The sequence below is a fragment of the Centroberyx gerrardi genome, chromosome 5 (assembly GCF_048128805.1).
Source record: "Centroberyx gerrardi isolate f3 chromosome 5, fCenGer3.hap1.cur.20231027, whole genome shotgun sequence".
NCBI classification, from domain to species: Eukaryota; Metazoa; Chordata; class Actinopteri; order Beryciformes; family Berycidae; genus Centroberyx; species Centroberyx gerrardi.
The window spans coordinates 14573261-14589557 of NC_136001.1; the positions used below are offsets into that span (position 1 = coordinate 14573261).

At 42.6% G+C, this 16297-nt stretch overlaps 1 protein-coding gene across 1 annotated transcript in view; it reads left to right on the forward strand.

The window, feature by feature from the left end:
* ppp1r16b (protein phosphatase 1, regulatory subunit 16B) overlaps positions 1-16297 on the forward strand; it is a 73220-nt gene that overhangs the window by 46421 nt on the left and 10502 nt on the right. Inside the window, exons 4-6 of the mRNA XM_071903836.2 lie at positions 6128-6273; positions 7914-8017; positions 13539-13663. Coding sequence (XP_071759937.2) covers positions 6128-6273; positions 7914-8017; positions 13539-13663 — 375 coding nt within the window. The remainder of the gene's footprint in view (positions 1-6127; positions 6274-7913; positions 8018-13538; positions 13664-16297) is intronic.

Here is a 16297-nt window from a genome sequence, read left to right on the forward strand (position 1 = left end):
TGTTTTCCTCCTCCGACCCCACTGACGATTCTCTCTCACACACATTCAGCCTCTGTCTTGGTTCCTTTCGCTCTGCCTCGGCTAACACACCCCTCTCTCTTTCCCTCTCGGCTGCTCAAAGCCTAATATTCAGTCTCCTGCTGGGAAGCAGCGAAATGTGCGGGGAAAGAGAAAATTGAAGTCCATCAGTCACCACCAGCGTGGCCGGTGTTTTAAAAGCTGTGGGCCGCTGGCTGCCAAAAGATCAGATTGACCTTTCGGCTTTGAATGTGCTGTGAACAGACTCAAACCGGATAATCTGCTATTTGGAGGGGACAGCCTGCACAATTTCTTCAATATGAGACCTTTTCAGTTTTGTCATGCTTTGAAAAATACCCCCGTACACAGAGAGATAGGAACACACACACACACACACACACACTCTCAGTCAATATGTGCATATACACACACACAGCCAGGGCCTTGTAGTCTTTTAGTCTGTATTCTGTTGTCCTGTTACTCAAAGCTAGATTAAGGATCGACAGATAGATAGACAGTGAGAAGAGAGATGAGTGTCAGATGTCAGAAGAGGGACACACACATACGCATGCACACACACACACACACACACACACACACACACACACCACTATACAGGACAGGGAGAGATAAATGAAGAAAAGTGGCGGTGATGTTTCTCTAAATGAGATGTCATACCTACCTGGGGTTGGCCTCACCTCCCTGATATGAGACATTAATCAATAGATGGCCTGCAGTGCTACTGTTCACCCCCCTCCACAAACACCCATACATACACACACACTGACACACACATCTCACACATATACTTCAATATTTACCATCTCAGCCCTTGAGGAGGAGTTAATGTTTCATGAAAGCACCTTGATAACTTTAGTTCTGACACGCAGAGAATGCGTAATTCACTCCTGCCTTGTGTGTGTGTGTGTGTGTGTGTGTGTGTGTGTGTGTGTGTCTGTTTCTGTGCGTGTGTAGCTAGTCGGCTAGATGACATATCAGGATGCTGTGATGGATGCTGGGGATAAACTGAGTCCTTTGGTTCAATGGCAAGGCTCTGCTGTGTGTGTGTGTGTGTGTGTGTGTGAGAGGGAAAAAATAGGCCTGCCTGGGGCCGGTTCCAAACACACCTGCTTGATGTTGCCCCATATTTGGGCGAGGGTCTACTCTCCAGGCAGCTGTCGTCTGGCTCTGAGGTGTGTTTGCTTTACGAGCGATGGTGTGTCTGACCGGGCGCCATGACCTCGCACATCAAGACTCCCACACACACTGGAGGAGTCGCATTTAAAGGCATTACTTCAAAGATTCAGCCAATCTAATATTTATGCAGAATGAGAGAGACGGGTCCAGAGATGACCGAACCGAGGCAGGCTTTTAACTCTAATGCTGATGTGGCCTTGGAGACCTTGGTTGTTATGATTTGATCATGATGAGCCGTTATGATGTTACGGGTCCTCCTGTGTGTGTCGAGATTTCTCTGACATCCAGCTCTTGGTAGCTGCAGCCTCTGAAGCCCTAACGTCAGATTTATCAGCCTTTCAGTACTGTCTTTATTGCCAGAAGCCGTCCAATATTGGTAATAACCCTGGAATTGCCACTCCATCCTCTCGTAGGCCTGTGTCTTTCATTATTAATATTATTTCATTCATTTTTCAGAGATCTGTTTTAATGCCGCCTCCCTATTAGGCATGTATGCAGTGGAGAGTGACTGGGAAGAGGGAGGACTAGACGAGCAAGACTTGAACCCACACATCATGAGTGCACGCCCCGGCTACATTCCCTACTTGTCAAAGCCCTAATTCAATTCATTTAGCTGCTTCGCTTTACTCCCCAACTGTAGACCTTGTTCATTCAACTCTCGCCCCTTTACTCCGACCGTCCGCAGCTCATTTCTGCCCGAGCCCCATCCATCTAGCTCTGTCGTCTATACCCCAGACTCAACTCTGCTGCCAGTAATCAAGCTCCCCAGCTCTGGCCGCAGTCCTCCGCTCTCTCAGCTCTGGACTCCCAACACTCAGTCATGTCATATTCAGTCATGTTGTTCCCTAGTACACCCAGCTCTTCCAGATCTATTAAAATCGAAGCCATTTTTTTTTTATACCTCCAGCTGTCTCGGCCTTACTCCCAGTCACCCAGTCCTAGTCACTGTCCTAGTCTTGCTCACTTAACTCCGTTTCAGCTCCACTGTCAGCTACAGTCCTCAGCACCATTGAGACCAAATTTCAGTCAGTCCTAGCCATTCAATCCAAGTCCAAGTTTCCTCGTCACTTTGCTCCTCACCCCCAGCCGGCCCTCTCTGCCCACTGACAGATCCCAGCAAGACTGTTGCTGTTGTTTTCCAGACACACAGGCATAATCTGGGCCTTTGTCAGGGCCACGCTCCTGCCCTTGTTTGAATAGTTTTCATGGGCAGTTTATGAAAGGCACATTATTTCCTTTCCATTGCCAGGACAAGAGGGCTGGAGGTGTTGTACAAGGGATCTACAGGGGAAAGCTAGGGGTTTAACCCAGCGGCTAGTTAGCATGTGGGTGAAAAATATGTGTGGTTTCTCAGAGGAAAGCTAAGAGATTAGCCTTGCAGTTAGCTAGCATGTGGGCTGAAGTATGTGGGTTTATTCAGAGGAAGGTTAGGAGATTAGCGCAGTGGTTAGCTATAGCATGTAGGCTGTAGTCCATGGGTTTTTTCTCAAGTAATCTGTTATGCCAATGCTACAGGCTAGAGCTTTAGATGAAAGCTAATCCGTGCCTATTGGATTTTGACAAGCTTGTATGTCTCTCATGTTGGTTTTATGAGGCTGCTTGAATATCTTCAAGCATGCCAATTACCAGACAGACAGAAAATAAAATCTATATCCTGCCTTTTTGAATTACCATGCAAGGAGAAGCAGATTGGTTGTTGGTCACGGTTGATGTAATGCTACATGGGTTTCACTCAAGTTGCACTTGCTCAGTTGGAGTTTGCCAACACGCACACACAGACACGCACACATACACACATGCAGACAAAGAAGTAAACAAATAAGCTGTGCTGACTCATGTACTGTCTTTTCCTCTGAATCTATATTGTCTTCGCCGCTCATGACACCTTTTGACACAGACAACACAGGAAGTACTTTACAGAAATAAACCAACGGCCGCAGCATCCCACTTCTGCTTCTGACAGCTCCACGAGGAAATTATTAAACACTTCACTCTTTCTCGTTATCGCTCTCTCAACTTCCTTATCTGAGCGTCTATGACAGTAAAGACCCCCGGAGAGCGCTCAGCAGCACATCTTCTCTGTAAACCTGGGCTCAACGTAGGCTATAGACCTCTCCCCCTCGTCTAAAACGAGGCTAACCGCGCTCAGACGACGTCTCCGGCGGCCCGTCGTTCCTCCGATCGACGTGAGCTGCTTTGGATGCATCCATTTCACCTCTAATCTATCTTTCTGCTATCTGTTCGCTGCATCTGTGCAGTAATTTCATTTCCTCTGTTGTGTTGTATATTCATTTCTGTGACCCCCTCCCCCCACCACCACCACCACCCTCTGTCACAGAGAGCTTGCAAGCTTCTTTATCTGAGCAGCAGTGACAGCAGAAACTAGAAAACGCCAGAGAATGCACTCCAACTCATTTTTTTTTAGTATTGTATTTATTTTGTTAGACAGTAGGAAGGCTGAGATGGAGACGGAGTAGGGGTGACCCAGGAGAGAAGGTGGGGTTTGATCTCAGGCCAGCAGTGGGACACTTTGTGCCAGGTGGCCGTCTTAACCGCTACATCATCATGTAGCTAGTCACATATGGCAGTCTTGTCTCCTTTTCCGTTAACTCAGTTCTGTGTGGGCATATCACGTAATCACACTCCTGTGACCGCATCAGTGTTAATTTGATTCATTTAAGACGTTTAAGACATCAAAACATTAACATTTTATTATTATTATTATTATTATGAAAAATATAAGATTACTTGAACATTCCCACTCTTTCATTTTGTATACAATGCTGTGTTGCTGCCTAACAACGCCTCTTAGCTGTTTTAAAATCCCTTTAAAGCACGGCCTCTTGTGGCTTATCGCTTAAATGTTAATGATGCTAATAGAATGCTGAAAGTGTCTCCAGTTGTTGTTTGCATTTTGCAAAGTGACTTTCGTCTGTCTTCTAATCTGCCTGGTTTTTTTTGTTTTTTTCACATTTCTTTCTTGGCATTTCCATCCTCTTCTTGGTTTATATTCATGTCTGTGCCTCTCGTTGCTTCTCCGTGTCTCTCTCTCTCTCTCTCTCTCTCTCTCTCTCTCTCTCTCTCGCTCTCTTACTCTCCCACACTAGAAACCTCTAGGGAATGCACTTCAGCTCATCCTCTATGTAAATCCATGATGAACACACAGCGTAGTCTTCTCTCCTCGCCTCAACATTTCTATCCTCTAGGTTTATATGGTGAGCATCAGTGATGTAGCAGTGAATAAAAAGGTGGGAAAGGAGAAGAGTTTGTATTAAAAAATGCTAAATATCCATTTTGGAAAAGGAAAATCTTTAAATCTTTACAGTTAATGTTAAAATGCAAGTAGTGCAATTAACTACCTGGTAGGATAGAAAACAGGACTCTGGGTCCCAAGGTCCAGGGTGGAGAATCTCTGCTGAAATTATAGCAAATCCAATTTGTAAAAACGTGTTATTTTTTCAACCGAAGAATTGTCTTCTGCCCATTAAAAAGTTCCATAATTTATTTTAATATCACTCGGGTCACTTTATTTTACAAATTCCTGGTAGACTTTTCAGGCTAAGTTAAAGCTGCATTAAGTAAACAAAAAACGATTGTAGTATGTCTACAATATGTCTGCAGGGGTTTGATCGGGTTATCGATCAATATGACTCAACGATTACTTCTCTCAGAATATGTCTGTCTCAGCGACCGCTACTGACAATTTCCATCTTTCCATTTACGTTGTGTCTGCTCCCCACAGTCTCACTGTCTTTTGTTTTTCTCCCCGTCGTTATTGTCTTTGTTCAGCAGCATGGCTCTGCCACGCTCACACCAATTAGCTCTGATGGAGAAAACTGCTGTTGCTGACAGCATCTAGGTTGGAGGTTGGTTTTCATGGAAAATGTCTCCTTCCTCCCCACCCTATAATCACACCCAGTTTTACCAGGAAAATACTTTGTTGTCTCTCTCTCTCTCTCTCTCTCTCTCTCTCTCTCTGTGAATTGTGGGTGTGTTTCCAGTATTGCCTTGCATCTGGGATACAACCCGCACAAATGGGTTAGATGTCAGAAAGACTGTGTCCAAAGCGGCTCAATGTGTGCTGTGCAATATGCTATTAAAGGAATTTAGTAGAGATGCAGTATGACTTCTGTATGGACTCCTTCTTTTGTGCTGTGACAAATTAGTCTCTTTTCATCCATTTCTTACACTGTATAAGGTACTGAAGCGTACATACTCAATACAACATAGCTGACTACTCACAATATGAATTATATGGTGCACAAGGCTGAAAAATACTATAAAATAGCTCTCCCATTCAACCAGTATTCCACTTTTCTCCCAACAAGGGTAAATCTGTGGTTCTTTTTCCTTTCCTGTCTTTGCTGCTTTTGTCACCAGAGTTCTTACACATTGATGATTGTGCTGAAACAGAAAGGGCATCCAAATGTTTTTCAGATGCCCTGCGAAGTGTAAACTCTGTCTGTTATGCTGTCCCCTCTTTTTCTCTCTACTTCATCTCTCTCTCTCTCTCCCCCGGTCCTTCCTTCCCTAACTCCCACCCTCTTTCCATCTTCTGCTGCATTCCCTCCCCTCTCTCTCTCCCTTTTTCCTTCATTTCTGTCTCTGTCTTTCTCTCTCCCTCTCTCTCTCTGCCCCCGTTCTCCATCTCACTCCTTCTCCCTTTCTCCATTTCTCCCTCCTTCCCTGCCCGTCTTCCATCCCTCCTTTCCTCTATTTCCTTCTCTCTCGTACCTCTCCTCCCCCCCCTCCATCTCTCCTTCCTCATTCTCTCTCGCTCTTCCATTTCTCTCGCTCTCACCTTCTGTCTCTCTTCCAGTGTTTTCACGATGCCGCAAACCAATGAGGTGTCACAGTAACAAAACTGAAGCAAGTCTCAACTGTCCCCCTCTCCCTCTCTCTCTCCATCCAGTGTTGTATAGACAACTATGAGGAGATGGTGAAGATCCTGCTTGGCCGCGGGGCCAGTGTCAACGCTCAGGACAACGAGCTGTGGACGCCGCTGCACGCTGCCGCCACCTGTGGGCACGCAGGCCTGGTCAAGATACTCATCGCACAGTAAGACACACATACACACACACACACCAGGGTCAGATATTTACGGGGACATTGTGGGGATTCTTTCAGTGTGTTCTGTGTGAGAAAAACAGTCAGCGGCTCTTGATCAGAAAACAACCGAGTACACAGCCTGAAGCAGTAGAAAGTGATGGAAAAACGCAGCCAGCAGTAGAAGAAAATGCCAACCCCACACAAACCACTGCATCAACAAAAATAAAATAACCTATATGGGCAATAACTCAACAATCGAGGGGTGGATGATGGACTGGTTGGGGACAGAGAGGGGAAAACGGTTCCATCCTCTTCTGTAATGCCTGCTGCAAGTTTCCAACAGTGGGAAAGTATGGGTCATATCATGATTTAAATCTCAGTGGTACAGTGTTTAGCAGCCAATATGCAATGCAAATGTATTTCATACTTCATAGCTCAACAGAATTGTCCCCAAAAAGGACCAAAATGCCCCTGAAAATCAGATCAAGGAGGTAAAATAGGCCCTGAAGCCTTTCATGGGTGCAAAAACTTTTAGCATGTGCAAAACCAATGACATAACCCCTGATTGGTCAAGTAAATTGTCTTGCAGTGCTGCAATGTTCAAAGTTTTAGTGCTGACTTTGAACATTGCAAAGGTTTTTGTGCCCTCTAAAGGTTTTAGTAAACCGGACCATAGAGTCGCATGGGCACACACATTGTGGACTTTGTGGTGGAATTTAATTGGATTCTCTGATGTAACAGCAGGATACACATATTCACACAAAGAGAGATGCACAGATGCAGACAGAGGCGAACTGACACAAATGCAATTATGTATGCACACTCACAATGTTGCTACCTGTGGACATACAGGGTTGAATAAGATCCGTATTCAATGGCTAGATACACACACATACACACGCGCGCGCACACAATATACAGAAACACTGTTGCCATCTGTTGACGTGGGGCTTGCCAGTCGTATTACTATGGCTCATTATGCAAGGTGAAATGGCTTATTAAAAACCACTGCATAATGCAGGCCAACCTGCTCTGGATGGAAAGAGTAAATATAATTCAATTATCAGTGAGTGCTATCAATTAGCGCTCTAACTCAAATTTGTACTTATTGCAGCGCTTGCGTAGTTTGACGTAACATCATGCTGTGTGTCAGACTGCAAATGTCTTGACCTTTAAAGAGAAAGAGAACACTCCATAGCACAAAGTACAGCATGTATGTCAACCAATAGCGTGGAACTAAACTTATTTTGGCTCACTGTGGTTAGCAGCAAACTCACACAATGAGATTTTTTTTTTTTTTTTTTTATTAAAGTCTTTCAGGCAAGATTTCAGGATCGGGATGCTCCATGAAAATCTCTGAGGAAGAATACAGTATAGTCAGAGGGTGAATTGAAAGCCTTTGAGAGAGTGTGGCATCTCCCTTGTGAAATATCCCTTATGAAATACTTCTCTGTGTTTAATAAAAATAAAATGAAGACTTTACCCTTCCATCGGTCCCTTTTTTAAATGTGAACAACTCTCCTGCTATAGTCCTCATCTTGAACATTATACATTCAGAACCATTATGTGCCTCTCTGCAAATTATTATTCCATATGTGTATTTCATGTATGTTCTGTATTCTGATCATCTGTCCGCTTGCCTCCTACAGTGGTGCAGATCTGCTGGCGGTCAACTCTGATGGGAACATGCCCTATGACCTTTGTGAGGACGACCCAACACTGGACATCATCGAGACGGCTATGGCTAACAGAGGTAAATTATTAATGTTTGAAGAAATGTCACACAGGGGGTTTGTTCTAGGTTCTGCTCTCGGAGCAGAAGACACAAATTTGAAAGGAATGACTCAAGCACATTGGTATTCTTGCTATTTCACATGACTGTGGAAAAATGGATGTTTCAATCTCCCCTCTGAAATATCAGTTTACTGTAGAACCTCATTAATCCACACTGTGCAGGAATAGGGGTCATTCAAGCCATTGAAAAGTTTGGATGATTAAAATACCAAGGCAAAGCTTATTCAAAGTATGACACATGCATTCCGCAACATTCTGAACAGGCTAATTTAGATTTTAAAAGTTGCATTCATCAACCAGGATTGGTTGCTATTTCAGTCACTTTACCCATTCGTCAAGTGATTCCTAAACTTGGGGTCCTTGGACAGAACCTTGATCAAAACCTTTATCTATTTGTGGGTCCTTGAGCAAGTTTGGGAGCTCATGTGTTAGACTGATCAGACAGACACACATGCAGTAAATGACGTAATACTTAGTTTCCACATATCTGAGCAGTTGCAAGGATTGTGCTTTGTCTCTTTTCTTCAGTATAATGTCAGTTAACTCTCACTTGCACCATCACCATCCTGTTGATAGAAGCTTTTAAACAGTTCACTTCCAACATATTTTTGGGAAGCTGAGATAAGAATCCTACTAACGCAAGACAGATACAAATACATGCATTCTTTTTCAGGTACATAATCTTTAAAACCACTGCATGTGAGTGGAGTCGCATACGATCAAAGCGTATTTGACAATTCTCTTTAAGGTATAAAAAACCTTTTCTCACATTGAATATCTACAGGTTACCTTGCTTATGTAGTGGGAAAAGAGTTTGTGTGTAGCTTCTGCAGTCTTAAAAAAGTGTGCCAGCCACAGGAACAGATTGCTGTGGAAGACGGCGGTGGGGTCGAGAACCTGGAAAGCACTTGGTGTCCCAGACAGGTTTTGTGATTGACACCTCAGGGAGCTGGGAGATATTCATAGTTCTCTAATTCCCCAGGGGATGCAGATTGAAATACTGTATATTCATGCTGTGTCACTGGAAGTGGTGATGGCCGGCACTGTGTGTGTGTGTGTGTGACAGTGTTTGAAAAAGAGTTAGAGTAGATGCATATCGACATACACACATTAAAACGCAAATGGACAGTCCAGAGTGTTTCAGATATGTGTGTGTGAAACAAAGTGTGAGTGACTGAAAGAGAGACGTAGAGAGAGAGGTAAAAATCACACTCCTCAACATAAGCTCCTGTCAAAGTGTTTTTTTTTTCTTGTATTTGTAATTAGATACTTTCAAGGGTAGTGTGCGCATGGTTAGCAACAAACCAACAAATGTCTAGTGCTGCAGGAGGGACTTGTGACTGCAAGGCCGCCCATTCAAATGACCAGAGTGACTTGGAAAATTCTCCCCTCCCTCAACAACTGGGGTCAAGCTGCCCATGAGCAAGGCACATAACCCCAACTGCTCCAGTGCAGCCGCTCAGTGGCCCACCGTAGAAGACTGAGGCTGTACCAGGCAGCACCCAGCTGTGGTTGTGTGTTACTGTGTGGATGTGAAGCGGCGTGTTGCTGGAAAGCATCATGAGTGCTCAGTCAAATTTCCCTGGATAAATAAAGGTTAGAAAATCCCTCGTTATTCAAACCAAAAGAGTGTAAAGTTAAAGCTTTTGATGGTTTGAACAATGTAAGTTGGGCGAGAGGAGAGTGAGTGGGTGCTTGGAGAGAGGGAAAAAAAGAAGAGACGGCGAGCCCAGCGTGCGGTTCTCAGCTTACAATATAGGATCTCTCTAGCCACAGAACGCACAGAGTGGTACAGTAGGTGAGAAGAATGATTAATAAGCCGATCAAAGGGAGCACAGTGCTGCTAATTGCTCCCTTAATGTTCTCAGCACTGTATTGCTGGATAGGACTACCCTCTCCTGGGACACTGCAGGGATGGGCACACAGGCGCACACTCTTTCTCCCTCTCTCTCTCTCTCTCTCTCTCTCTCTCTCTCTCTCTCTCTCTCTCTCACACACACACACAGAGCACGTGATATGCAGCATCGACTGATCTGACACTTTCTTGATCCTGTCCCATAGAGCCCAGCTCATCTGTGCTGAGCCTCGGTGATAAGAGGGAAATCTGTGTACCTGGCATGGGACAGTTGGAATAGAATGGGGAATATAAACTAGATGGGTCAGACCCATCCTATGCCTGTTCAAAATGGATACAGATGGGAGTGCAGTGTATCCAGTGGAGAGGTTGGGTTTAAGGCTGGGCAGTAATTCAATATTATCGTTTATCATCTTTTAGTGGAATCGTATTGTGACGGTATGATTATATTGTGATATCGTGATACACAATTCTGTTGTCTAAATTGATAACAAGCAAATTGGGTAGCACTTTACATTATGGTACAGAAATTACAGGGCAATAACTGTGTAATTACAGAGAAATGACCAGAAAGTATCTGCAGCAGTTAAATGCAGGTAATTTCTGGTCATAACAAGTAATTATTAGCACAATAACAGTACTACATTAATGTAGGAAGTTTTGCAATCATTACTGAATAATTACTGTGTAATACTTTGGAAACATTTGTTCACCGGTCCTTTCCTTCTCTCTTACATGGAACTTCCATATTCTAGTTCAGATGACTGCTGACAGTATTGTTACCCAATACCTATTATGAAAGTACTAGATAACACCATGGGAACTGTAGTGGCAAATAATGTGAGGCTTGATACCTCAATATTACACTGATTTTACTCTCACTATAGCTAAATGAATATAATGGAAACAAGGCAAGTGAAATATGTGACATTAGTACCAGAGAAAGACAGGTTCCACTATTGGAGGCTGACAGAAATAACAGAAAAACAGACAGAAAAGTAGTAGCTGGAGGGATGCATTCCATATGAGTCGACAAAGCGGCGTGTCACCTTCCCAATCCCTCCGCCTCAAAGCGCCCCTCTGGCTACGATTGTGATCCAGAGGAGAGTGAGGGAGCAATACCAAATTACTTCAGCTCACCATTCCTGTGGACCATGGCTGAAACTGTGGGATCTGTGTACAAAAAGTAAGAGAAATCCGTTTCCCCACGACGAAAGGATTGCATGCAGGAGACGCGACTAGAAACAACTGCAGTGACCCAGGTTCACTTCCGAACACAGTGTCTTGAGAAAGATCTTGAGAAAATCTTGATGTGACGTCAGGTGTCTGCGTTTGGTTTCTTAACTGTGGGAATAAGAAAAATACACCACAAAACAAGAAAATGGGCCCAGAAATGCAAGGTATGTCACCAATAGTGAGAGTTGATTTTTCCTTTTAACTGATAGCTCATCTTTTCAAGTGACGAAAATGGCATGACCAGTTCATGGTATAAAATTAATGATACTACTACCACTACTACTACTACTAATAATAATAATGATAACTTTATTACTTTTCAAAACAAGGTTACAAAGTGCTTTACAAGAAAAGGTACAATCTGTTACTGCTAAGAATAAAAAATAATAAAAAGTTGAACACAACAGAAGCATAAGACAGTCGTCATAAGACAGTCAAGTAGATAGATAAGAGTGATTCAACAGACCAAGGGTGACTGAAAAAGCCCCGTCACCCTTGGTCTTCTATCTGGACTGTGGAACAGCCAAAAGATTCCTTCCGGAGGATCTCAGGCTGCGACTAGGCTCATAAAGGGTTAAAAGCTCAGCGATATAACTAGGAGCAAGTTTGTTGCGTGCTTTAAAAGTAACCGATAAAATCTTAAATTTAATCCTACATTTTATAGGGGGACAATGGAGGGAAGCTAAAGTGATATGTTCTCTCTTTTTGATCCTTGTGAGGAGTCTGGCAGCAGAATTTTGGACCAGCTGTAGTTTGTAAAGGCTTTGCCGGCTTTAACAGGTGAGAAGAGAGTTGCAATAGTCAAAGTGAGAGGAGATGAAAGAAGCATACCAGTTTGCAGGTTCTTCGCAGATATAAATGAAATTATTTTTGCAAGTCTTCTTAGTTGGAGGAAGCAAAATTGCACAACTGACCTAATATGCTTGTCCAGGCTTTCTATGAAAAATGATACAAAGATTAGTGGACAACAGACCAAGATGTCTCATGATTTGGCGATTTATGAAGTCAGGACCTGTAAGAATGACTTCTGATGTGTGAGGATGTAATTGCAAAAAGTTTTGAGAGTTTTGAATGACCTGAAGGCATTTATTGAGTGCATCAATTTTGCAGTCACATAATAGTAGTCACATAATTTTTTTGCTGTGGTGGAGGAACCTAATCTTCAGCCTAATCTGCATTTCAAAATTCCGCTCATGTTGAATTGGAATGATCAAACTTTTCTTTGTGACGAAACCATTCATTTGGAACTGTGATTTAGTTTGTAATTGTGGAGCCACTTCAAAAGCTATGCAATTCAGAACAGTCTGATTAATTTTACCTCTTAATTAATGTGTAACACATCCATATTAATATTTATCAGACGAGTGTATTTGCCTGAGAAATTAGTATTGTTACCCACATGCAGAATGTAAGGCACAGTTTTGAGTGACAAGCTGTTTTCATTAATGTTAATCTCCTTTTTCTCTAAGTTTGCTGGGCAATATAATACATTACAGTGGAGCTATAGGAGGCTTGGTTCTCCACTGAAGCGTGGCGGTCACAGCATGCAGCCTCACCTGGCAGGAGGACACTAGGATTAGAGGTGGAATGTAGAGCGATCGTGACAGATGGCATCAACTGAGACTTGTACCACAAAACTCTTGCCAAAAGGTGCTAGGAAAGGAGCTTGCATAAACCTCCATATTGAATTACCTAGATAAAATTGTCATTGAATATGTTTTTGAATATTTAAACTACAAATATGAATAGGGAGCTCTTTATTTATCTTACAAATGATGGGCCGATTTCTAAGGAATTATGATGGTCAGAAAAGGTTTTGCATACCTTTTAAAGTAGTTATTTGAAACCATATTCAATTATATCTTTGCCCATGACCATCCAGAAAAGGAGAGTTAGTAAAAGAGCTTCACTGGGAGCTGAGAATATAGTAGGACATCAGGCCAGTATATATGAATTGTTTTTTCAAATACTCAAAATGTATTCAACAGTGCTTTTGCCCAGGTTTGGCCCATGTGCGTCCGATTATTGATCAGTGTAGCCAAAATCTGGGTATTGCTGCTGGCATGTGAAAACATTGCAACCAAACTTGATCATTTTTAGTTCAAAGCTTAAATTTCCCTCCTATCTGTAGAATAAGTTTGACTGTGGAATCCATGAAAACTATTCAAAACCCTCAGTGTGATCTCAAAAATGCACGGCTGTCAATCAGGAAAAAAAATGACTTATTTTTTTATCACTGAAAAGTTTACTTTTTCAGATCTGCATTCCTTCTCTGTCTCTCTGTGTGCCTCAGTTCATGTAGACCGTTCCTATCAGAGGATGTCAGGGAAGGCTGTCTGCCCGCTGTGACTGGCATCCAACGTGTTCTGCCTGTGTGTTTGATTGACAGGCATCACCCAGGAGATGATCAACGAGACGCGAGCGTCAACAGAGAGGAGGATGCTGGGAGATATCCAGGAGCTGCTGAGACAGGGAGAGGAGGTCAACCAACAGGACTCCCAGGGAGCCACACTGGTAAGACACTGTGGTGTTTCTGTGTGTGTGTGTGTGTGTGTGTGTGTGTGTGTGTGTGTGTGTGTGTGTGTGTGTGTGTGTGTGTGTGTGTGTCCTATTAGGTTGAGATCTGGGAACAGGCTTTCGGAGTAAACTAAAGTCAGTGTTATGATCCTGGAACCATCTTGAGACGATGCATTTTTTATTATGCTGCTGGAAGTTTCCAGAAAGATGGACTGTGGACATGAGGGGATGCACCTGGTCAGCAAGAATGTTCAGGTATGAGCTCCTTTGGTACTAAGGGACCTAATGTGTGCCATGAAAACATTCCTCACACCATTACATCACCACCACAGGCCCGTCCTGTTGACACCTGGCTGGATGGATTCAGAGAGTCATGCAGTTTACACCAAATTCTTGCCACTGTCTGATGGAGAGGATCTGGTCCTGAAGAAAAATGAGCCTACACACAAAAGAGCATCACAAGCAGACACAAAGAGGGAAAAAAAGGAAATGTTCCGGAAGTATTTAGAGGAGCATCTTAATTATGGATTCACCTTTAAAGATTGTGATGGAGAGGCATTACATGTGTGTGTTACGTGCTCTGCAACATTCGCTAATGAGGCTGAAGACTTCAAAGCTAGTCAGGCATTTAGAGACTCAGATTAACATCTAAAAGGCAAGTCAACTGAAAGATTTCAAAATGCTTTGCGGATATACAAATTATCTGTGTTCATGAGCACTGAATGAATAAGCCTGTCATAAGATAAAAGATGAAAGATGTATGCATTAAAAAATCTAAGATGGATGGAGAAGTGACTGGAAAAAAACACAAGCAAAATCTATGAAATTTCACCAATGAATTAATAAGCTTGACACAGAATATGTCTGCAAAGTAGATGTGCTATAATGAGCAATTACTAAGACTTCCACAAGTTTCTATGGACTGAAAATGGGCGAAAAGTAAATGCATGAAACACAATTAGCAATGAATGAATAAGCCTAACAAATAACTGCAAATACATAAGATATGAGTATAGTAATGAGAAATGAATCAGAGGGTTTACGGACTGCAAATAGGCAAAAGATAAATGCATTAAATGACAAATATGTCTTCAAATAAAGAAAAATCAAAGAATGCGAAGATGTGTGTGTGTTGTAATGAGTAATGAGGTGCGGTGGGCTGTAATTAGACAAAATAAATTTATTCTGGAGGGGGAAATTACATCACTATTTTAACTTTATTTTTATGTTGATTTGATTGATTAGTCTGTATGTAATTATTAGAAAATGATGAGAAATGAACTAAAATAGACCACTGAAGTACAGTAAAAATATATAGGGGGTCCTCAACTTTGACCACCCCTCATTTGGGGGTCCATGTGATTTGACGGGTGAAACCCAGTAGGGTCTTTTGTTGCTGTCGCCCATACGCTTTAAGGTTCAACAAGTTCTGCACATCACTGTTGTACTGAGCTTATTTGCATATTCGTGGCCACTCCTTCCGTCTTGCCACTCTGACCTCTCATCAACAAGGCATTGTTGCCCACAGGACTGCAGCTGACTGGATATTTTTATCACACCATTCTCGGTAAACTCTAGACAATGCAGTGCACGAAAATCCCAGGATATCGTCTGTTTCCGAGATGCTGGAACTGGCACGTCTGGCAGCAATGATCATGCTGTGTTCAAAGTCGTTTAAATTTATTCTGCTCCTGGCCAGAAAATGTATTCTTTTTAACTGGATTATGGATAAGCCTCCTACAGTCACGCAGTGGTACCGGGAAATATTTAGGGTCTTACCCATGGAGAGACTCTGTGCTAGAGCCAAGGGTAGCCTAAAGATCTTTAATAGGATATGGAAACCCTTGATCAGCTACTTACCGGATGATCTGGTCACCCTCTTGCAGGGAGGCAAAGATACCCTATATTGGAGTACTTCAGGGCAACCACAAGGGACTCATTCTACCTGAGCAGCCAGTGTCTACTTGCCTTACGATGATAAACAGTCGGTCATAGTTTACCTTTTTTTTTACTTTTTTTACATACCATCATTGACCAAAATTAGTAAATTAATGAAATTGAAAGTGCTAAAGGGCCAATTTGTTGCATACTATGAACTTACCTCAATTTACAGTCTTTTCCTTTATAATTGTTGTGTACTGTGCAAAAGTGTTTGTGCTGTGTGCTCCGTAAGTTGTGAGAGATGACCTCAGGGGTTGGATAGGTTGGGGGGACAGGAAGGACAGTGTCTTTTTGTTAGATTTTCTTTATTGGGTTGTTACTGTTGGCTGTATGTTTGTTTTGTTTTGTTTTTTGTTTCTTCTATAAAAGCAAAATGGAGCATTACTAGCTAATTATGTTTTTTTCTGTTTGAACTTGTATGTATCTTAGTAATGTTCCTGAAGAAAGAGATTTAAAAAAAAAAAAAAAAGTTGTTTAAATCACACATCTGACCGTTCTAGCGTTTAGTCGAACAGTAACTGAAGCTCTCGACCCTGGCTAAATATCACATGCAAGAATGCCAAGTCGATACTTGTGTGTCCTTGTGGAGAACGTTCTTGTAATGTTGTCTTAAAGGGGACAAACGTCTCATGAAAGCAAGCAGAGGAACGTCCCTACAGTTTGAGGTGGGCTGCGTGCTTGACGTCGTGC